Source organism: Brassica oleracea, chromosome C3, assembly GCF_000695525.1.
Source record: "Brassica oleracea var. oleracea cultivar TO1000 chromosome C3, BOL, whole genome shotgun sequence".
NCBI classification, from domain to species: Eukaryota; Viridiplantae; Streptophyta; class Magnoliopsida; order Brassicales; family Brassicaceae; genus Brassica; species Brassica oleracea.
In genome coordinates this window covers 26,484,939-26,506,169 of record NC_027750.1, presented here as the reverse complement: position 1 = coordinate 26,506,169, position 21,231 = coordinate 26,484,939, and the positions used below count along the sequence as shown (strand labels likewise).

The 21,231-nt window shown below is 35.4% G+C and overlaps 4 protein-coding genes across 9 annotated transcripts; 2 read left to right on the top strand and 2 right to left on the bottom strand.

Moving 5' to 3' along the window:
- Window positions 1-1,169: 1,169 nt before the first annotated feature.
- On the bottom strand, window positions 1,170-3,006 carry LOC106334850 (palmitoyl-monogalactosyldiacylglycerol delta-7 desaturase, chloroplastic). The gene is made up of 5 exons (XM_013773228.1): window positions 2,447-3,006; window positions 2,239-2,379; window positions 2,002-2,142; window positions 1,621-1,727; window positions 1,170-1,532 (listed from the first exon to the last, which is right to left on the bottom strand). Exons 1-5 carry the CDS (start codon window positions 2,969-2,971, stop codon window positions 1,331-1,333), a joined length of 1,116 nt encoding a protein of 371 aa, XP_013628682.1. The 5' UTR covers window positions 2,972-3,006; the 3' UTR covers window positions 1,170-1,330.
- Window positions 3,007-3,345: 339 nt separating this feature from the next.
- LOC106334852 lies at window positions 3,346-11,152 on the top strand. 2 transcript variants are annotated; one of them, XM_013773230.1, is made up of 9 exons: window positions 3,346-3,517; window positions 3,618-3,729; window positions 3,820-3,904; window positions 3,974-4,052; window positions 4,314-4,427; window positions 4,532-4,644; window positions 4,723-4,833; window positions 4,929-5,072; window positions 11,060-11,152. In XM_013773230.1, the coding sequence occupies exons 1-8, from the start codon at window positions 3,445-3,447 to the stop codon at window positions 5,049-5,051; spliced, it is 810 nt and encodes a 269-aa protein (XP_013628684.1). In that variant the 5' UTR covers window positions 3,346-3,444; the 3' UTR covers window positions 5,052-5,072; window positions 11,060-11,152. The 2 variants fall into 2 exon arrangements, with proteins under 2 accessions (XP_013628684.1, XP_013628683.1); XM_013773229.1 differs by lacking the exon at window positions 11,060-11,152 and having other exon boundaries at window positions 4,929-5,135.
- Window positions 11,153-11,809: 657 nt separating this feature from the next.
- Window positions 11,810-14,892, bottom strand: LOC106328707 (phosphatidylcholine:diacylglycerol cholinephosphotransferase 1-like). 5 transcript variants are annotated; one of them, XM_013767201.1, is made up of 4 exons: window positions 14,874-14,892; window positions 14,176-14,515; window positions 13,309-13,446; window positions 11,810-12,229 (listed from the first exon to the last, which is right to left on the bottom strand). In XM_013767201.1, the coding sequence occupies exons 2-4, from the start codon at window positions 14,473-14,475 to the stop codon at window positions 11,900-11,902; spliced, it is 768 nt and encodes a 255-aa protein (XP_013622655.1). In that variant the 5' UTR covers window positions 14,476-14,515; window positions 14,874-14,892; the 3' UTR covers window positions 11,810-11,899. The 5 variants fall into 5 exon arrangements, with proteins under 5 accessions (XP_013622655.1, XP_013622653.1, XP_013622652.1 ...); XM_013767199.1 differs by lacking the exon at window positions 14,874-14,892 and adding an exon at window positions 14,699-14,803; XM_013767198.1 differs by lacking the exon at window positions 14,874-14,892 and adding an exon at window positions 14,630-14,716.
- A 4,001-nt stretch (window positions 14,893-18,893) lies between these two features.
- LOC106328822 (protein LURP-one-related 12) lies at window positions 18,894-20,796 on the top strand. Its single transcript, XM_013767347.1, has 2 exons — window positions 18,894-19,214; window positions 20,193-20,796. Exons 1-2 carry the CDS (start codon window positions 18,969-18,971, stop codon window positions 20,586-20,588), a joined length of 642 nt encoding a protein of 213 aa, XP_013622801.1. The 5' UTR covers window positions 18,894-18,968; the 3' UTR covers window positions 20,589-20,796.
- Window positions 20,797-21,231: the final 435 nt, after the last annotated feature.

Here is a 21,231-nt window from a genome sequence, read left to right as displayed (position 1 = left end):
CCCCCACGTTTTAATTAGTTTTCTCTCGGTTTATCCTCTATGAAGAATGTTAACTTTTGCGGGGAATACTTAATCTTTTGGTAAAAGGGAAATCTAAGTTACGTTTGTTTATACAAAGGGAATCAGTGCCGGTCCGGATTTGTCCGGCCCCTAAAGCGAACAACAAAAATGTTACCCTTTAACTACAGTTAAAATTTTATTATATTTTAAAATATAATCAAAACAGTCTCAGATATTAAAATTTAAATTAAATGATTACAAAAGATCTAAAGATTATTTGTAACTCATCTTGTCTGTTTTTGTTTTAAATCTTTTTTTTTTAATTTATCTTTTAAATTCACTTAGTTAATTTCTAATACTAACTTTAATAGAGTTTTATACAAATAGAAAGAAAAATGAACAAAATATATAGTATATTGATAGAGCAAAACATATAAATACGATAACATCAACTTCACAACTTTATTGTTTTCATAGATTTTTGCAAAATATTAAATGTCTAGGATAGTTTTAATTTTTCTGAATTTCATGATTTTCTAACAATATTACAAAAACTTACAAAAAAATACAGAAAAGACGTACATGCATAATAATAAAGTTAGAATTGCTGAAACGTGTAACAAATTTTCCGTATTCATGATTGAATAAATCTTTAGTAGATGTAATTTATCAGAAAAGGAAAAATTAGGAAAATCAAAATAAATGCAGTGGAACTCGAACAGTTCCAACCTCCCACCTGAAGGACAAACACTAGAAGTTGAAGACCACTAGACTAACATGAACTTCAATAAATTTGGCGCAGCTATATTACTTATTATTTTGGCGCTTAAAACCCTAGTTTCATGGGTTTTAGCCCAGGGCCGACCCTGAAGGGAATATATAGGACATCGTTAGGGTTATTATTCAAAAAAAATTCGATTAGGGTTGTTTTTTCCCTCTAAGACAAGTTCAGATGTAGGAAATGGAGGGAGCCATTTGAGTTAAGTAGCCGTTTAAATGGGTTAAAGAACTAGATGAAATGGAGATGTTGAAGTTGGAAGACCTTACCTTAGCTATTGACAACATAGCGTGGAAGGCAAGGAATCAAGTGAGTAGAATAGAAAGAAGGGACCTTGGCCAAATAGAAAGTGATTTTCAATCTATTATTATCCTTTTTTATTGAATGTAACTATAGTAGTTTAAAATTCATAATCAGTTTGTCACATACAGTCTCTTGCACAGACATATATACCTTTATGTAAACACACACAAAAAAGCACAAAACCTTTTTTAACTTTCTAGCGCCAATTGTATAGTTTGATTCTGGTCATAACCACACATAGTTATACGATTAGTCGTTGGTCAATGTCATTCGTTGTTTCTGAGCTTCTGAAGGCAGCTTAACATCGGTTGCTAAACCAATAGCTTGGAGGAATCTAACCACATACCAAGTCATATCAAGTTGCCACCATTCTAGGCCATGTCGAGCCGAGAACTCGAAAGCGTGGTGATTGTTGTGCCATCCTTCTCCAAACGCAAGAGCTGCTACCATCCTGAAACAGCATAATTCAGATTAGAGTTATATATAAACCTTACAAACAATTGAGTTATATTAAGGAGGTGATGGATGATAAGTTGTACCAGTTGTTCTTAGACAAATCTCCAGTGTTCCATGCTTGTTCCCCCCATACATGACAAGCTGAGTTCACTAGCCAAGTTATATGATACACCCATACTATTCTTACACCCTACAATCCCCCAAAAGAAAATAAAATAGAGATTAGAAACGTAAGGGACAAGAATGTAGTTTCACCTTTTAAGTTATTACACATTTGACGAGAAAAGCATGAGCTAGAGAGACCTTTCGTACAAGAAACATAACACATTTACTTACGGTTCTGTCTTTGTCTAACTAACACAACTTGCATGGCCAAAGATCAAATCATCTAAGTTCCACTAAGAGACAAGCAAATTGATAACCACACACAAACTTTAACAGTGATAGACTCAAAATGAACATACCATTCCCCAAACAACGAAGGGGAAGCCTCCCAATGCGTATAGAGCAACAGCTAGAGCCAAGGGATGCCAAATGTAAGTAGATCTAAGGAACTGATAGAAAGGCTGCTTCTCTAAATCTCCAACATTATTCCGCTCACCAACCTTGAAACATCAAAAACAGACAACACTAGATCAGTGATAAACAACAAGACCACGTTCTCAGATAATGACAAAAGTAAAAAAAAAAAAAGTACTTACCCTTTGCGTGATAGTATTGGCATCAAACATCCAATTCATGTGACTAAACCAAAACCCATCAAGCGGACTATGAGGATCTCTGTCTGAATCACAGAACTGATGATGATACCTATGCGTACTCACCCAATCAATAGGGTTCCCCTGAACAAACAACACAACATCATATAGAGACCAAACTACATACAGTAGTTCGAATTCACCAGCTCACCTGAAGAGCTTGAGCTCCAAAATAAGCAAACAAGTACTCAAGCCATTTAGGAAGCTTGAAGCTTTTATGAGAGAGATTCCTATGGAAAGATAGAGTAACACCCAGAAGCCCAGTAACGATATAAAGCCCAAAAGCAACCGAAACAGCTCTCCAGTTGAAATGAAACGGAGCCAACAAGCTAAGCACATGCATTGAGAGCACCACAGCAACAGCTCCATAATCCATCGGCGACCATTCTCTTTCCCACCAAGGGACCTTATCCTCCTTCTTCTTCACCATCACATCGGAGAGCATTATCCTTCTGTAATCTCCCGACTCCGATGCTGATGCGGTGACATCTCGTTTCTGCCCCTTTTCGGAGAATGCGGAGAGGAGACTTGGGAGCTTGAAAGGAGCGAGCTTTTGGCTGTGGGTGAATGAGACTCTGGTGAAGTTTAAGGACGGTGATGTTGTTAGTGTTCGTGGAGATGAAGAGAGGCAGAAAGGCTTGTGCTTTGTTAGAGGAGAAGTCAAAAGAGAAGCCATTGTTGACGTGATAGCCAAGAGAAGAAGAAGAGAAGAGACTTAACCCTACGTTCGCGTATATATATGTATGTGCGTGCGTGTATAAGACAGGGTCTGTCTTTTCGTATATGTAATAACAGAGACGTGCAAGATCTCATCAATGTGGTTCTCTTCAAATTTTGTTTACTCATCAGCCCTTGTCTTTATCAGAAACTTACAAATCGCCCCAATACAATTGTTTTGTGAGTACTTTTCCGGGTTGGGCTTAGGTTGGTTATCCTATTATGTTTCGGCCCATAATAAGAGAGGGAAATGTTCCAACAATTCAAATAAGATTTTTCTATGTGAGAGTTGCAAGTTTTTGTTTTCATCTGGTGATAAAAAATCTTGAAGATATTTGTATTTGTGGTGCCAAAGAATCCTTATCTTAGAACCATATATCAACTATTCTTCCTTCTACCATCCACAAGAGCTTCTCATCAGATCGGCTTCCCATGGCTGCAGCCGCTAACACCGCCGCTATTTTCGCCTCTCCTTTGAAGCCTTTATCCTCTAAAAGCAGTCTTTGTAAGTTCTTTTACACTCAACATATGTGATTATCTGATTTTAATCTATATAATATGCTCTAGCATCAAGAAAATTGTTTTTTTTTTAATAATATATATAGTGTACAGTTCAACGATTAGTCCACTACAAAAGAGATATCCAACGAGGAAGCTTGATCTCCAAGTAATTAAAGCTGTTGCCACGACTCTTGCACCCCTCGAAGAGATCAAAGAGTATGACCTTTTTTGCTCGTCTTGTTACTTTTAGGCTATATAACTATATTAGTATATATCAAAATAGTTCATGGTTGATTAATTCCGTAGATATAAGCTTCCTTCATGGGCATTGTTTGAGATGGGGAAAGCTCCAGTGTACTGGAAAACCATGAACGGTCTTCCTCCAACCGCAGTAAGTTTCTCTATCCATTGCTAAGATTAAAGCTAAGACTCTTTAACATATAAAACTTTCTTGAATTAGGGTGAAAAGTTGAAACTTTTCTATAATCCAGCTGCAACTGAACTCACTCCTAACGAGGACTATGGGGTTGCTTTTAACGGTGAGTTTCTAATACAACATCTAATTAGCTTGTATTTCGAATATTTCCCAATGAGTTGAGACGGTTAAGTGACCGTTTTGGTATAAATTTGTTTAGCAAACTAATTGTTATAGTACTACTAATTTTAATCCACTAATTTTACATCAAACTATGACTAGTGAGTAACTTCTTGTCAAATTAAACTAGTGGGCGTTACATAGACTAGTCTTATGGAATAACAAAAAGGAAATTAAATGATTCCATTGATTACCAATGATGCAGGAGGTTTTAACCAACCAATCATGTGTGGTGGGGAACCAAGAGCAATGCTTAAAAAAGATAGAGGCAAAGCTGATTCTCCCATTTATACTATGCAGATTTGCATTCCTAAGCACGGTCCGTTTTTAAAAGAATCAACATAAAAAGAATTATAATTGATAAAGTAGTTATAATTAAGTAGTACAATTGACATTTTTGTGTGTTATATCAATCGATTTTAGCTGTGAATTTGATATTCTCGTTCACCAATGGTGTCGATTGGGACGGTCCTTACAGACTTCAGTTCCAAGTCCCTAAGAGATGGCAAAACAAACCTACTGGGTTCTTCAATGAGGTATATATCGAGTTTGTTTTATTCAAGTCATATTATTTCTACTTTACCAATGCTATTTTTATCAATCGGTGCACAAAGGGTCTAGCGAATGAGTTGAGTCAAGATGGAGCCTGTGAGAGAGCAATATTTCCTGACTCCAACATTGTTGCGACACGGTGCACAATGATTGCCAACTTGACGGTCGAAGGAGTATGTGTCTCACCAACTCTATAGACTACAAATCGTTTGTGGGATTATACTTTTTAACATATTACGTTTTTTTTTAACTTATGAATGACTTTCAGGGAGATAGATGCAATCTAGATCTCGTTCCTGGGTGCATGGATACAAATTCAGAACATTTCAACCCGTTGGCTAATGTTGATGATGGTTCTTGCCCCCTCGAGTTATCTGATTCTGATGAATAGAACCAATCTTTATTCATGTAAATAAATATATAAGTCTGATAATTTTATGTTTACGGAGAAAAACCTCTTTTCTCTCTAGCGTCTCGTTTTCTGTGTAAACCCTTGTTCCCCTGCATGCAGCTCTACCACCGCAACCATGGCTGGAAACTCCTCCAGCCGCCGCCCCAACCGCCGGACTTCGGCTTCCCCTCCTCCGACCCTATACTTCCTCTCACAAAACTGCCTCCTCTTCTCTCCTCTTCCCCTCGTTCTACTTCCTTTGTCTCAAATAAGTTCTCTACTTTGGGTTCTCCTTGGACTCTACCTTCAATACCTTTTGGTTCCTTTGTTTCTTCAGCATTGGTGGACTTGCCTCCGCCACTACGTGCCACCACTACTGCTCTCTGAGCAGATTTCGATTATTCCTTCGGGTGAAGCCACGGCTCCTGAATGCTCTCTACCAGCCATTGGACCACCTGTTTCAAACTCTCCTGGTAGGGATATAGATAGTACCATGTTGGAAGCATCTGTGAGCAACCCACTTGATACCCTGGACCCTATTTCCTTTCCTCCCCTAACACTTCCTGTTCATCTGCCTCGCAGCACCCACACCCCTCCACTCGTTCATCCTCCTCCCTCTAACACGCAACCTAACACTTCTAGCCAACAACCTAACGCCTCAGCATCACCTCTACCTGCCAACTGGGCTAAAAATTTAAAGGAATCTACCGATAAAAGCCTCAAAAAGTTGCCAATCCCACATTCACTCCTGAAGGTATTCCAAGGATAAAAATATCTGATTCAGTTTTCAAAAAAGGAGCAGATCTACATCAGGACTTCATTTTGGGTGTTTTCCTCGGAAAAACTCCTTCGTTTAGCCAAACCCAAAGTGTGCTAACTCACATTTGGGGAAGAGGAATGAAACTCGAAATTCACCTTCGTCCTGAATCCAGATCTATGTTGGTTCGTATTCCAAACTCAACAATAAGGAAAAAGATTGTGGAACAAGAATTCTGGCATGTTGGGAATGTTCTCTTCTATGTTGCTCAGTGGTCAGACTCAGTCGCAGTGCAGCCCCCTGCTTTCACAACTATGCCTCTCTGGACACATTTCAGAGGCATCCCATTTGATCTCTACACGCAGGAAGGTCTTGGAAGAGTGGGAGACCTGCTAGGCCATCCATTGGAAGTAGATGAGTTTACAAGAAGAAGGATAAACATTAATGTCGCTCACATTAAATGTAGAATTGACTGTACAAAACCCTTACCTAAATTTGGAGAAATAGAAAGAGAAAATGGGGAAGTGGTCACAGTCACCAATGACTATCCTTGGGTTCCACCATTATGCTCCTGCTGCGGTCAATTAGGCCATCTTCTTTCTCACTGCCCATCTGGTGCATGGAAATCAAAACACCCCCCCAGAAAAGTCTGAACAGTCACCTGAACAAACCTCCGCCTCTCCTACTAACCAAGATTCAATAGAGGAAAATAAGGATGGAATGGCTAAGGCTCCACCTCCCATGGATGCCCATGTTCCCTCATTGGTTCATGAGTCCTTGGATGTCACTCACACTCCTTCTAGAGTGGATCTTATGCAATCTCGATCTCCTGTTAGACAGTCCACCATCCCAGTCGTTCCATCATCACCTCAAGCTGTTGATGAAGTAGCCATGGATGATCAAACTTCTTCTCCAATCATTTTAGAACCTGATGGATCCATTATCTCTCCACCCTCTAGTCCCCTTTCAACTCATCCTTTCGACTCTGAATCCAACTCACCCCCATCCTCTGATTCCTTTTATGTTCATTTCAACAGTGAAACTCATCTCCACCATCCCTCTAAAATCACCCATTTACTTGCTCTTCCAGCCATCCACCACCCTAGGCCAGTTAATACCAAAACCTACAAAAAATTAACCCTCCCTCGCCTCTCCACTAATTCAAAATTTCCATTGTCCGCTAACCCTTTTGCCTGCCTTGACATGGAACCGTCCTCAACACCGCCTCAAACCTCTTTTCACCTCTTACCTACTCTCCCTGCTGAGGGATCTCTCCTACCTGTAGGAGTGAAACCAACCCAATAATTTTTTTTTTATGTCAGAAAAACTATTTTTGTGGAATGTTAGAGGTATAAATACATCGGATAAGCATAATAATTTTCGGAGGTGGTTATCTACTCACCATATTAGTTTAGGTGCCCTTTTAGAAACTCATATTAAAGAACCTTCTTTGCCTTCTATTTTGAACTCCCTATGTCCAAACTGGTCCTTTGCCACAAACCATCTCTCTGACCCGGGTGGCCGTATCATTCTCATCTGGAAACCCCATCTTAATGTCACTATCATCCATCAGTCTAGACAATCCATGACCTGCCGTGTGGACTCTCTATCCACTGATGCTCTCTATTTTACTGCTGTCTATGCTGCAAATACTGATGAAGAGAGAAATGACCTCTGGATTGAGCTTCTTGACATTCAATCATCTTTCTTTCTCGAAAATCAACCCTGGCTGGTAGGTGGAGACTTCAATGAGATAACTCACCCAGCATAGCACTCAGGTCCCTTAATCTCCACCATCACTCCTCCTATGTCCGCTTTCAATTCCTGTCTCAGCCAACTTGAAATCAGAGACCTCCGCTATCATGGCGCCAGATTCACTTGGTCAAATAAATGTCCTGAAAACCCAATAGCCAAGAAACTAGACAGAGCCTTGATCAATGAAGCTTGGCTTGACTCCTTCCCCCGTAGCCTCGCCCAATTCCTAGCCCCTGATATCTCAGACCACACACCATGTTGTATCACCCTCGACTGCCCTCTCCCTCTCGCTGGAACCAAGCCTTTTAAATTCTTCAACTACCTAACCTCCCATCCTGGATTTCTAACCTTGGTTGCAGAAGCGTGGATCTGTACAGAAAACGAGATTCACTCACTACATTTGCTGAGTGTTAAGCAAAGAGAGCTAAAGAAAGAATTAAAACGCCTCAACAAGGAAAATTTTTCAGAGATACAAAAGAGAGTGAGCGATACTAACGTTTTGTTTAATGATGCGCAGGTACTTTCCCTTCAGCAACCAAATCAAACCAATTTTTTGGTGGAAAAAGAGCTCCTAGCCAAACTGAATCTGTTAAAACGAGTGGAAGAAGAGTATTTTAAGCAACTATCTCGCATCAACTGGCTCAAAACAGGAGACCTCAATACCAGTTACTTCCATAAAGTTGCAAATGCTCGAAAAGCCTACAATTCAATCACCATAATGGTAGATCTCAATGGAGTAGAATTTAACTCTCCTGAAGATATTGGTAACCTTGCAGTATCCCACTTCCACAACATTCTCGGTCCTCAAACTCCTAACACAACAATGGCCATGATCCTGCAAGTCGCCAGCATGATCCGATCTGACAGGTTTATATGTTCACCTGCCCAAGCTGCTCAGCTCTCCAGGCTACCTACACCAGAAGATATCACAAAGGTTATGTTTCGCCTCAATCAAAATAAAAGCCCTGGGCCTGATGGCTTCACTTCAGGGTTCTACAAAGCGGTTTGGACCATCATTGGACCTGAAGTAACCAATGCCATTACCCTGTTTTTCCAAACCTCCACCCTTCCTAAAGCTACCAACTCAACTATCCTCACCCTACTACCCAAATTCCCAGGTGCTTCTATCATTAAGGATTACAGGCCCATTTCTTGTTGTAACACACTCTACAAAGTGATCTCCAAGCTATTAGTTGCCCGTCTTAAACCCCTTCTACCTTCCATCATACTACCTAACCAAACAGCTTTCATTCAAGGAAGATTACTCGCTGAAAATTGTCTCCTTGCATCAGAAATTGTCTCTGGATACCATAATCAAAGGGGTCAAAAGAAGCTTACCCTGAAGATAGACATAGCCAAAGCGTTTGATTCGGTAAGATGGGATTATCTCCAAGCATGCCTCAAGGCACTCAACCTGCCTAGCGATTACATTCAATGGCTCTCATCCTGCTACTCATCACCAACTTTCTCAGTGGGTATCAATGGGAGATTGCATGGTTTATTCAACGGCACAAGAGGTCTCCGCCAAGGAGACCCGCTATCTCCTTACCTGTTTGGAATAGTCATAAACACACTATCTCAGAGACTAAACGAAGCTGCTCAATCAGGATTCATATGCTACCATCCAAACTGTCAGGAATCAAATCTCACCCATTTGTGTTTTGCTGATGACTTACTAATCTTCACTGATGGCACACTCAATTCAGTACAAGGAGTGCTCCAAGTTCTTCGTGACTTTGAAGCCTTTTCTGGTCTAGCCATTAGCGTTGATAAATCCTGTTTTTTCCCAAGTGGCTTGACTGATGAAGAAACGGACTCTATAACCACAGCGTCAGGTATCCCAGCTGGATCTCTTCCCATCTGTTACCTTGGCCTTCCTCTTAACTCCAGAAAGCTATCTATGGCCAACTGTGAGCCAATGCTGCAACAAATCAGATCAAAAATAAATGCCTGGACATCCAAATACCTATCATTCGCGGGAAGACAGGTCCTAATATCAACAGTTATAGCAGGAATAACAAATTTCTGGTGTGGAGCATTTGTCTTGACAAAAGAATGCATTCAGTCAATTGATAAGATGTGTAATGCATTTCTCTGGAAAGGTACCTTGGAAGGGAGATATGTCGCGAGAGTAGCCTGGGAGACGGTAACTCTTCCAAAGCAGCAAGGGGGCTTAGGACTTCGTAATCTCGAGTTGTGGAATAGAACCTGCACGATAAAGCTTCTCTGGCTCCTGCTGTTCAGAACGGAATCAATATGGGCAGCTTGGATTCGTGACAATGTGATAAAAGACGAGAGCTTTTGGCACATGAAACCAAGACAAAACCATACCTGACTGTTTAAAAAGATTCTGGAGGAGAGGCAAACGACGCTACAGTGGTTCCAAATCGACCCTGGAGATGGCTCTAACATCAGTTTTTGGAAAGACCCATGGACTAAGTTTGGCCAACTCATCTCATTCGTTGGACATAATGGTCCGCGCCTCACTGGTATCCCTCTCAACGCCACAGTAGCGGATATCTGGAGAGATGGAGGTTGGAGTATTCAATCGGCAAGGTCAAGAGAAATGGAGGAACTACTCATCTACCTTACTACGATAGCTCTAACAAACGCGCCGAGTACTGCTCGCTGGATAAACAATGGAAAGACCCAGAGATCCTTCTCTAGCTCCTATGTCTATCACTCCTTGTTGGCGCATACTCCTAAAGTCCCTTGGTATCCACTCATTTGGATCAAAAAAGGTATTCCGAAGCATAAGACTCTTGCCTGGTTAATGCTTCTTAATCGGAGCCCGACCAGAGACCGTTTACTTTCTTGGGGCCTCCAAACTGATCCTCTATGCCTCTTGTGTAATCGGGAGAACGAATCACGAAACCATCTCTTCTTCTCTTGTACCTACTCTGCATCTGTTTGGAATCACTTCTCTATACGGTTGGGTATCAATTCTCCATCGGCTTCCTGGGATGACGTCGCTCACTCTCTCCTGTCTCAATCGGGAAGTAGACACCGTAACTACCTGTCCATAGTCACTTGGCAAGCCACGATCTACGATCTCTGGTGGGAACGGAATGATCGTCTACACAGAGGTAATCACTGATCTCCCGATCTGACCATTAAGAAAATCTCCTCCACAATCAAGAACAGAATATCAGCTCTCAGACCTGAGAATAACCCCCTGGCCAGCGAATTAATACAGCTCTGGTTCTCTCTGTTTCCTGCGTGATCGCTGTCTATTACCCCGTCATCTTTCTCGTCTTGTCTGATTCTAACTAGGGTCCTAATCGTTTTTTTTTTATCTCGTTAATCTTCTTCTGGTTAGAAGGGATGAATCTTTTATTATAAAGTGAGATGCTAGTTTGGGCTTTCTCCTTAGAAGTGTACTAGGTTCTAATTGGTTTTTGTTTAGGTTTGTATTAAAGTGGGCTGAGAGCCACTTTTGCTACTCATCATATTTTTAATTTAATGCAAGAATCAGTTCAAAAAAAAAAAATAATAAATATATAAACACAGATATGTTAAAATCAGTATTTGAATATGTATACATGTGGTAACTGAATATTTTAAGTGTCCCTTGATTTTTACTTAGTTATATAAGAGCTTTACACTTAAATTATTTTACTCTTCTTAGCCACTGAATACTAGTAAATCATATATTTAGTTGAACTAACATATTTAAAGGCTAAGTACATTATTATATTGGAGAATTTTCTCAACAAAAAGACAAAGTAAATAGATTATGATCTGTTGCTTTCCCCTGGACCAAACTACTATTAATGATCATGGATTGGTGTACCTGTCTCGTTAACTTACACGAAAACCATCTTGACCTACTCTTGGAAAACAAAACACATGTTGCACCAAAAATGGTGAAGGAAGTACATTAATAATTTAATGCCGGATTTTTTGTATCATTAGATTTTGCATATTGTCAGTTTACGCAATACCAATATGGTCGAATGATTTTTCAAATTGAATACTTTTATACTTATATCAGAATGTTATAAAACACCATTCAGTCGAATAAAATGATTTTCTTGTGATTTATCTGTTTTAGACTTTTAGTTATAATTTTTTTTTCAAATTTATATGGCAATGTTTTTACTAAGTTGTAGAGCCTATGAATTTCGGATGGACTCACATGCAACTGCTAACATTGAATCGAATGAATTAGTTGTAGGACGGCCACAAGAAACTTGACGTACACATTTAATTAGGTTCAAGTAAACTAATGAAACCCTATTCAATTAAAGTTGAAATAAAAAAATGTAATTCATTGGACTTTAACTAAATCAAATATGTTCAAGTTCAACTAATCATTTAAAATGAAAACAAAAGATTAATTGACTAGCGAGTCTTTAGAAATCAAACTAAAACCATTGGCTAAATTGTGTCTCTTGCTCATCATCTCTTCGTACTTCCCAGCCAATGAGTCAAAGAGAATCCCAGCGCCAACTCCGACCGCAAGATCGATCGTGTAGTGTCCTCTCGTCCCGAGCAGCCTGATCGATTGTAATATGTTGAGGATGTCAAAAAGCATCGCTAGTCTCAACCTCTGCATTCTCCTCATGTCCAAGGATGCGATCATTGAACCGGCTACGTGGCCAGAATAGAAGAGGAAGAATGAGACGTTTCCCACCGGAAAATCAACTCCTGATCCTAAAAAATCCTGTAAAAAGAGTCAAATAATTACCTTCAATCATTGTATCCTTGAACATAAGAAAGTAGTCTTTAAAAAAAAACTAGAACTGTAGAACGCAGATGAGTGAATGTGATTTATGTCCAGTCAATCATCCCGTGGAACATTTTTTGATAGATAGAAAAAAGTTCGGTACTCGGTAGTCGGTAGCAAACAAAAACATAACAAAACAGTAAAATACAATCCACTGCAAATTACCCTCCCTCTCTATGCTAACAACCAGATTGCTCTTTCCATTCAAAATGAGTTATCATTTACATCTTTCTGTTTTCAAAGTGTTATTTAGTATTTCAATATAAATTTTGAAAAATAATAAATAATTTAACCCTATAAATAAAAGGTACTCCCTCCGTTCCATTAAGATATATTTTTTAGAATAAAATTTGTTTCAGAAATATGTATTTTTTGTGTTTTCTATGAAAAATTTGTAAATTTCAAAAAAATTAATTAAATTTATTAAATTACTATTGATTAAAAGTTATTGAAAATTACAAAAAACGATACATTTATTATAGTAGTTTAATGTGTTTTTTTAATATGTATAAAAATATTAAAAGACTATCTTTGTTGAACGGAGAGATTATAAAACAAACATTCAAAAATCAAATTGTTTTGCTTTTGTTAAAGAAATCAGGTGTTTTGTGAAACAACAATTTTGTAGTTTAGATGTCCGGATTAAAAGAATATTTGGGGACTGTAATTACAGCTGTCCTCTGTACGGTAGTGGCCAAGGGGAAATCACACGTCCAACTATATATAGGGACTACATAAATACATCGATTTGATACAATATCTATATATTAATTTTAAGAGTAAATTATTATAATATATAGTCTTTTTGTTATAATGAAAATAAAAAGTTCAAAATATTTGGGGCCTATAAAGTTACAACTGTTTTCTATATGGAAACGGCCAAGGGAAAATCACATGTCCAACAATATCTAGAGACTTGACATAATTAAATATATTTATAAGAGTAAGGTAGTATCAGTGACAAAAAAAAAGAGTAAGGTAGTATAATATAATATTTATGTAAAGAGGTGGGAGACCTGTGGTAGAGGGAGCTGAGTAGAGTAACCAAGAATGCCGCGACAAGTAAACATGAAGCAAGCCGAGATAGTGGCTCGTGGCCTTCCTTCCATCAACCATGTCCATACAATATACGTCGTTTGCATCGCTACGAATACCTGTCCCCACCATCTACCAATATTAAATAGTTACAAGTACCAAATCGAATCTAACCAATCTCTTTGCATTGCATGTGATCATGTCTCCGACTCATCACCATGTGTCCCTTTTCATGGGGTTGAAACTTTAAAGTTAAAAGCAATCTAATCTATTATTGTACTACTTCTTTATAAAGAAAACAAACAAAAAAAATGGCAGTTGTTAAAATAAAATTATACAACTACTTTGATAGCTGAGATTCCATTAATAAATACATTTTTGCCCACTACCTACTCTGTGTTTCACAATATATATGTTTTAGAGTTTCTATACTTATTAAAATAAATTTAAATTTTGATTATAAATACATTATTGTTATGATTATCTGTTTTCACAAATTAAAATTAACAAAAATAATAAATATAATTAATACATAGCAAATGTATTTTTGGAAAACATGTATATCTTTATAAAAATGAGTTCTAAACTCAAATCAACTCTTAAATATCATTGCATGATACCCTGGACGGCAAAACTCCAGCTGGATAGTTAATACCACACAAAATAAAGGAAAAGATCTGAGATTTATGTATATCCATCACTAACCCCACCTATTTTATTTTGACTAATTCAATATATTATTACGAATTAAATGAAAAAGAAAAAATACAAAATGTTAGGTGTGGGCATGAAGAATTGAAGATAATCATTAAATATAGTTTTAACCTAAATTAACTCATACGACATACCGTGTTTAGAGCCGCTAAAAGGGTGTTAAGATCCGGTGAACTCGCCAAGACGCGGTTCAGAGAGCGCGTGGCCACAAACCCAATATCGAACGGCTCAGACTTCGCCGGAACCATCTGGAGCGTGTACTCAACCCCCATAAAGAACAGAACTCCGACAGCAAAGAAACATGGTATCCAATGGTATCTCGCTACGAAGACAGCGTCACGCATGGTCCATGTCAGAAATGACGCCTTGCTCTTCCCTCCTACTCCGTTGCCATTGGTGTAGCAGTCGTCGGTTTTCTTGACAATGTTCTCCATTCCGTTGAAGGCCACGCCGTTAGTGTGATATCCGTTAGATCTGCGACGGAGAGGGACGACGGTATTAGTTGACATGACCGTTAGATTTAACGGAGAGGAACATTTTTTAGGTTTAGAGAGATGAGTTATATAAGAGATACAAGGCGGAGATTACGAAGGAAGTATTGTTTCTTATATTATAAACCGTAGAAAGGAAGATTGTTTGGGCTACAAAAACTCATACGAAAACGATGAGTATGAGATGAGATTTGAGAGCGACGTTTACGCAAGTCTTTGCTATTTTCTCATCTGTCTTTGTTGGGCTTTACTTGTTGTTCTTTTTATATGTCTTAAGTGTATAATATTTTACACGAGAAACACACACAAAAAGATAGAGAAGAGTATGAGAGTTTCCTTACCATAGTATAATGACTAGTTTTGTTCACACTAATACATGTTAGTGGTGTGCGTATTAACAATGTGTATATATACCTTTAATTCAAGATAATGGAGAATATCAAAAGATTTTCTCCTTTGTTGAATAAGGACTAGTTTATAATGTCATTGAGGATTATATGATTCTTTTTGGCGCACATCGTTTCACGTTTTTAAGATAATTATTTCACGTCCCTCCATAACAGTGTAGTTGTCGAAAAAAACATAGAAGACGACATTTAGTTTGTTACATGTCGGTTTAGCACAAAATATTCGAGAAATTGAATTCGAACATAACCAAGAGTTTCAACTGTTCAATATCATATAATTACTGTAGGTTTCGTATATTTATATTAGATGTTGGACATAAATTAATTCAGGAGATGTTATTTTGGTTAAAATCAATACACCAAACGCCAGTTTCATAGCTAGGAAGAATTCATAATGTCTATTGGACTAGAGGAAACTCGTGTTTAATGATAAAAAAAAGTCTTGTAGATAAATATATTATAATATCTAGAATATACACAATTTTTTTATGATATTAAAAGATATATTCGATTGTCTTTATAAATACAAACTCAAAACTCGAAGAGATGAAACTAACCTACCAACCTACTTATACAACAAACAAACATCTAAATCTAAGTTTTTCACTCTTATGCATTGGATGTTTGCTATTTGATCAATAAAACAATATTTTAAATCTTTGGACACTTTTTTCCTAGTATCGTAAATAATCCGCTTAATTTTATCCTAACAATATCAAAGTAATAAAAAGAGGATATAAGCCTTATATAGAGTGTCCACGTAGACGAAAATAATCGACCAATGAAAAACTATATTTTTGCCATATTACCTCCTCTACTTATTTTTACAAAATGATCCTTTAACTTTTTAGTTAAACCATTATAACCGAAAATATTTTTTTAGTGAAATATATTATTTATATAAATATAATTATATTTTTTTATTTACATAATAGTTTGTAAAGAAAATATTTAGTGTAAATAGTATCATAATTTTATAAAATACTAAAATAAATTGGGTTGGTTTTCAACTTTCACAAATAAAAAGTATTATTTGTAAACTTAGAAAAGAATATATCAAGAATATTCTTTTTCAGGAGAGAAAATAGAAAAATACATCGGAGACAAATCCATCTCTATTATGAAATTCCTCTATTTTAGAGAAAAAAGTAGAGGAATACATTGGAGATGGTCTAAGGCATGGCCTACGTAAATGATCGACGTTGAGATTTCAGCTTGTGATTCTTACTATTCTAATGTTTCAATATAATTTGAATATTCCCTTTGTTTTATAATATAATGGTTTAAAAGTATTTTTTGTTTCACTATATAAATTGTTTTTATATTTTAATGTAACTTTATATTTATTGGATATTGTGTGGCTAGTTAAATTATGTAAATTACTGTGTAATTGATTAAATTTATATATTAAATGATAATTTTCTAAAGTAATAACTTTTAAATATTACAGATTTTAATTAAAATTGATTACATTTTGAAACATATATAGTAATCTATAAACTAACTCTATATAGATATGAAGACAAAATTGTAAAGTGGTCTCACCTTGAATTTCTCTCATTTTGTGCATTCCTAATTGGAAGGAGATAATCAACATCTAATATTATGTTACTCTCAGTATATTTGAAAAGGTCGAACCATAAACCAATTAAGGATGATGTAAGGAAGACATAAAGATGTATTTCCAGTTATCACAAATATAGAATCAATTGGCAACAACTTAATTATGTCCAGCGTAGGACAGCAGAGAAGAGTTTTCGTACCTTCTAATATTATAATATCTTACTATATTAGTGGCTAAATCAGTTTTCTCTAGCACAAATACTCACTCTATTCTTGGAGTTTAAGCTTTTTTATCTGATGTTATTAGTAGTTTAATCCCAAAAAAAAAAAGAAACGGTCGAACTGTACATTGTAATTGGAGAAAGAAAACAAACAAAAATCAACCGATGACTTTTACGGTATATGAAACAAAAATTGGAAATAGCAATTCTCTACAATTAAATAATAAAGCAATAAAATTGTAAAATTACAAAATAAAACAAAAAATATACACAGAAAGAAAGATTTAGTAAAATAAAATCATAATATAATTTTCATAATTGGTAGTGCTCAGTTACACTAAAAAGTCTAAATTTACAACATACACAGTTTTATTTACATCTTTAAACATGTTATCTAATTAAAATGATTCTAAAAAGAGTGCCAGCACGAAGAGTTACAAAATATACGATAAAATAAAATACATAATGTTAAAAATACATTATCACTGATCACTAAAAAATCATGTTAGTAGTAATAAAAATGAAATGACAACACATTTATTAAAACCATAGAACGGAACGCAACAAAGTGTTGTTAAATATACAAACTACAAATTAAACATGCTCAACGCAAACACACATAAAAATGAGATATCATATTTGGATATATTTAAATAAATAATTTTAAATATATTATATTCTTGATAATTTTAAAATTACTTAAAAAGAAACTAAATTATTAAAAAATTAATATACAAATAAAACTAAAACAATATTTTGTAACGTCTAAATAATAAATGAATAAAAATATATTATGTTAATAAAATAGATTTTAGATTTTAAAGACTTCTAATTCATGTAATATTACAAAATTCAAAATTTATTTATTACAATTAATGTTTTACCATTAGATATATTAAAATAATATTCTAGATCGATATTCAATTGTCAGTTTTCAACTATTACACGTAAAAAAATATTATTAAGAACGCTATTTTTTTTAAATGGAGTTTTATATTTTAAGTAGGTTATTGGAGTACTTTTTCTTTTCGTGAATTTATTCGAGATGAGATTCCGATATTTTAAACTAAGTTAATTTATGTTCTATACATAATTATATTTTTTTTACATAACTCTAAAATCTCGGACTTGATTTTTTATATTTTATTAGTTAATTGTGTTACATATAATAGAAATACTTATTTAAAACTAAGAATATAAAAAAAAATCAAATTTAAAAATTAGTTATATATAATTTAATATATAAAAATTCACATACAAATAAAAATGATAATTGTAACAAATTTAAATATATTATCCGCGCGTAGCGGGGAGAAATGACGTAGCGCATATAAAATGTTGTAAAAAGAATACCGGAAATGCAGCTGCGTAGAAGAATACAAATTTTTATAGATACTATTTAATGATTAAGATAAATATTAATTTCTCAAAGGTTGTATATTGTAATCATTCAAATATATATGTTACTCAAGGGATGGTGATTTTGTATATATATGTTTGAATGTCGCATAACTAGACTAGACGTGTTTGTCTAATCGTCGCCTAATTCGACGTGTGTTGTCTAATTGTGGAGGCTAGGATTAGGACATTGTTGGTGTTTGCTTGATTCACTGTTTCTTAACTTTAATAAAACTCTATTAACGTACAAATAGATCTCACGATGATACAAATGTTGATTTACGTTTCCATCCACCAAATCCATCATTCTCGCATCGTTTAATAATTTACAAAAAAGACTTTAATTAAACCGTAAAGTATTTAGTTAGACATATTTACGAAGTTACAATAAATAGGCTGTGTGAACTGTGAATACATCAAACATTTGTGGACAAAAAGAACATTAAACAATGTTCAAAATACCCACATATACAAATTTGTAATGAACATTCATAGCAATTTAAAACCGGCGTGTAAACACATAAAAGTGGTTAAACTTACGTCTAAACAAAAACAAAACAAAAACGATAAAAAAAAACATTTCTAAAGTCAAAAAAAAAAAAAAATTCTAAAGTCATCGCATGTTATTAAAACTATTTATACTCATGACTTTATTTCTGGCCAATAATAATTTAGACTTTAGGAAGGATGAGATATTTCTTCATTAAGAAAATACATACGCGTCACGCGCGTGTATGTGTCCATATAATAATATAAATACAAGCATTGCCAAGGAGGATAAGAGTGTCCATATCATAATCATTCGTTGATCAAACTACAAAATCTAACTTCCACCAAAGAAAAGAAAATGGAATTAGTTGAAGAGAGGGGTGAAAAAAGAGTTGTGGTGGACAAAGCATATCTCTACGAAGAAGACAAACCACTTACTGTCTGCAAAACCTCTCTTTTCTACACTGGTGATGGCTTCGCCGCCTACGACTGTCACGGCGATATCATCTTTAGGGTCGATTCATACGGACCCGACACAAGAGATAACGACGAGTTTGTCCTCATGGATGTCGCCGGAAAGTGTCTCCTCACCGTTAAACGAAAGGTAAAACATATTATATCTAGGAATTAATTAAGTCGATCCATCATCCTCTCATGTGAATATGTGATACTAGCTCGTATTTACTATTTACTCATGAAACATAATTAAAACAAAAACAAAATAAAAAATAAAAAATCATTAAATCAAAATGGTTTGCTTGTTGCGCTGTAACAAAAGTATTTATTCATGAAACATAATTGAACAAAAAGAACAAAAAAAATCAGTAAATCAAAATTTGCAACAATAATTCGATAGAATTTAAGATTATACTGAATTGGGACTGGTCCAGGTAGGAATCACAAGTTCATGTGGACATAGTATGTCCTCTCTCTGTTCCGTTAAACACATTTACAAAAAAAAAATTACAAAACAAAAAAAATCTGTTTTCTATGTAATCTTTATTTTTAATAATAAAAATATAAACTAACTAATTTGTTTTATTAATAAATTATTAGTAGTTTACATTTATTTGAAATTTAATTATTACAAAAAGATATATTTATACTTATATTTAATATGCGTGGAAAAATAAAAAAAATTATCTTAACTGAACGGAAGTAGCATTGAACATAGTCATTTTTGGACTGTTATCTATTATAAACTGATCAGCTGCAGTCCATAAAAACAAATGGTATGTGTTAACAAATCTAATTGAGTGTAGATTGATCATTTGGCAGCTATTGTTTTGTTTGGTAAAGATATTTTATATATAGATGGCTATGGTTCTTGTTCTTGATAATTTGGGGAAAATATCTTACATTTGGAATTTTTGTGTTTGGATGATTTGATTAAAAGGATTTGGCTAAAGTTTTATTTAAATAATTGTTAGAAAAGAATCTGAAGAAATTGTTTTGAGCTACACAATCTAATAAACTATTTGTTTTTAGCCGAGTTCCAAATGGACTAAGTCTTTATACCAAATTATTAATTCAAGATGATACTGAGTCAATTCGTTGGTTGGTTTTATGTTTTGATGAACAGAGACCAACTCTGCACCAAAGATGGGAAGGTTTTCTCGGGGAGAGATCAGACGGTCAGAAACCAATATTCAGTGTCCGAAGATCGTCAATAATCGGACGGTGCACGATGGAAGTAGAGGTTTACGACGGAACAGGAGAAGAGTACACCATAGATGGTGACTTCTCGCAACGTAGCTGTCTCATATACGACACGAATAAGCGAACTGTGGCTGAGATCAAACGCAAAGTGAACGCGTCAACGAACGTGATGCTTGGACGAGATGTGTTCACTCTCGAGATTAAACCTGGTTTCGACGGAGCTTTCGTGATGGGTTTGGTCCTTGTGCTTGACCAGATCAACGGTGATGATCCAGTTGAGATTGGTGATGAACAGGTGCACCCTTTTGTTGAGGACTAGTTGCTGATCTTTGGTTTTGGACATTTGAGGTACTGTTTGAGGTTGTTTGTGTATCATTTATGTGTAAAAACATAAAGTTGCTACGTTACATAATATATAGTCCGTCTCTGGAAATTTGTTGACTATATATATGTGATGTTTAAAAAAATAAAAGAGACGTGATGTTTTACAAGTTTACTTTGTCTACTTTTAAATTATATATACACTATATCAGAAAATGTTTTAAAATTGATTTGTAGATCATATTAAATGTTTTGTAAGAAAGAACAGTTTGATCTTACCCTATAAATATTTAGGGAAATTTGGTTCTATAGCCATAAAAAAAAACTAAAATTAAAAAACTAACTATCCTTCTCTTTTTCTTCCTTTTGGTTCACTCTTCCTTTTTCTTCCTATATCTCTCTAACTCATAGTTAGATTCTTAATTTTAGTTTTTCTTTGGTTATTTCACCAATTCTCTCAAATATTTATAAGCTTAAGTAATATATATGGTTTTTTTTTTTTTGAAAAGGTATACATGGCGTTATTTGCAATATGTTTCTATCGAAGTACTCATATTTTATTGGGTTTTCTGCAAAAAAACCCTCAATGTGATTTTTTTTTGCAAATTAATCCGCGAACTCAAAAACCCACGGGTCAACCC

Excerpts from the sequence above, each read along its gene's own strand:
- LOC106334850 (XM_013773228.1), bottom strand. The coding sequence starts at position 2,971 with ATGGCTTCTCTTTTGACTTCTCCTCTAACAAAGCACAAGCCTTTCTGC. Across the intron at positions 2,143-2,238 it reads CCAATACTATCACGCAAAGG|GTTGGTGAGCGGAATAATGT; the intron begins GTAAGTACTTTT and ends TGATGTTTCAAG. Across the intron at positions 1,728-2,001 it reads CCTTCGTTGTTTGGGGAATG|GGTGTAAGAATAGTATGGGT; the intron begins GTATGTTCATTT and ends GGGGGATTGTAG.
- LOC106334852 (XM_013773230.1), top strand. The coding sequence starts at position 3,445 with ATGGCTGCAGCCGCTAACACCGCCGCTATTTTCGCCTCTCCTTTGAAG. Across the intron at positions 4,053-4,313 it reads CTATGGGGTTGCTTTTAACG|GAGGTTTTAACCAACCAATC; the intron begins GTGAGTTTCTAA and ends CCAATGATGCAG. Across the intron at positions 4,428-4,531 it reads GATTTGCATTCCTAAGCACG|CTGTGAATTTGATATTCTCG; the intron begins GTCCGTTTTTAA and ends AATCGATTTTAG.
- LOC106328707 (XM_013767197.1), bottom strand. The coding sequence starts at position 14,550 with ATGTCAACTAATACCGTCGTCCCTCTCCGTCGCAGATCTAACGGATAT. Across the intron at positions 13,447-14,175 it reads TTTTAGCGGCTCTAAACACG|GTATTCGTAGCGATGCAAAC; the intron begins GTATGTCGTATG and ends TGGTGGGGACAG. Across the intron at positions 12,230-13,308 it reads CTCAGCTCCCTCTACCACAG|GATTTTTTAGGATCAGGAGT; the intron begins GTCTCCCACCTC and ends CTCTTTTTACAG.
- LOC106328822 (XM_013767347.1), top strand. The coding sequence starts at position 18,969 with ATGGAATTAGTTGAAGAGAGGGGTGAAAAAAGAGTTGTGGTGGACAAA. Across the intron at positions 19,215-20,192 it reads TCCTCACCGTTAAACGAAAG|AGACCAACTCTGCACCAAAG; the intron begins GTAAAACATATT and ends TTTGATGAACAG.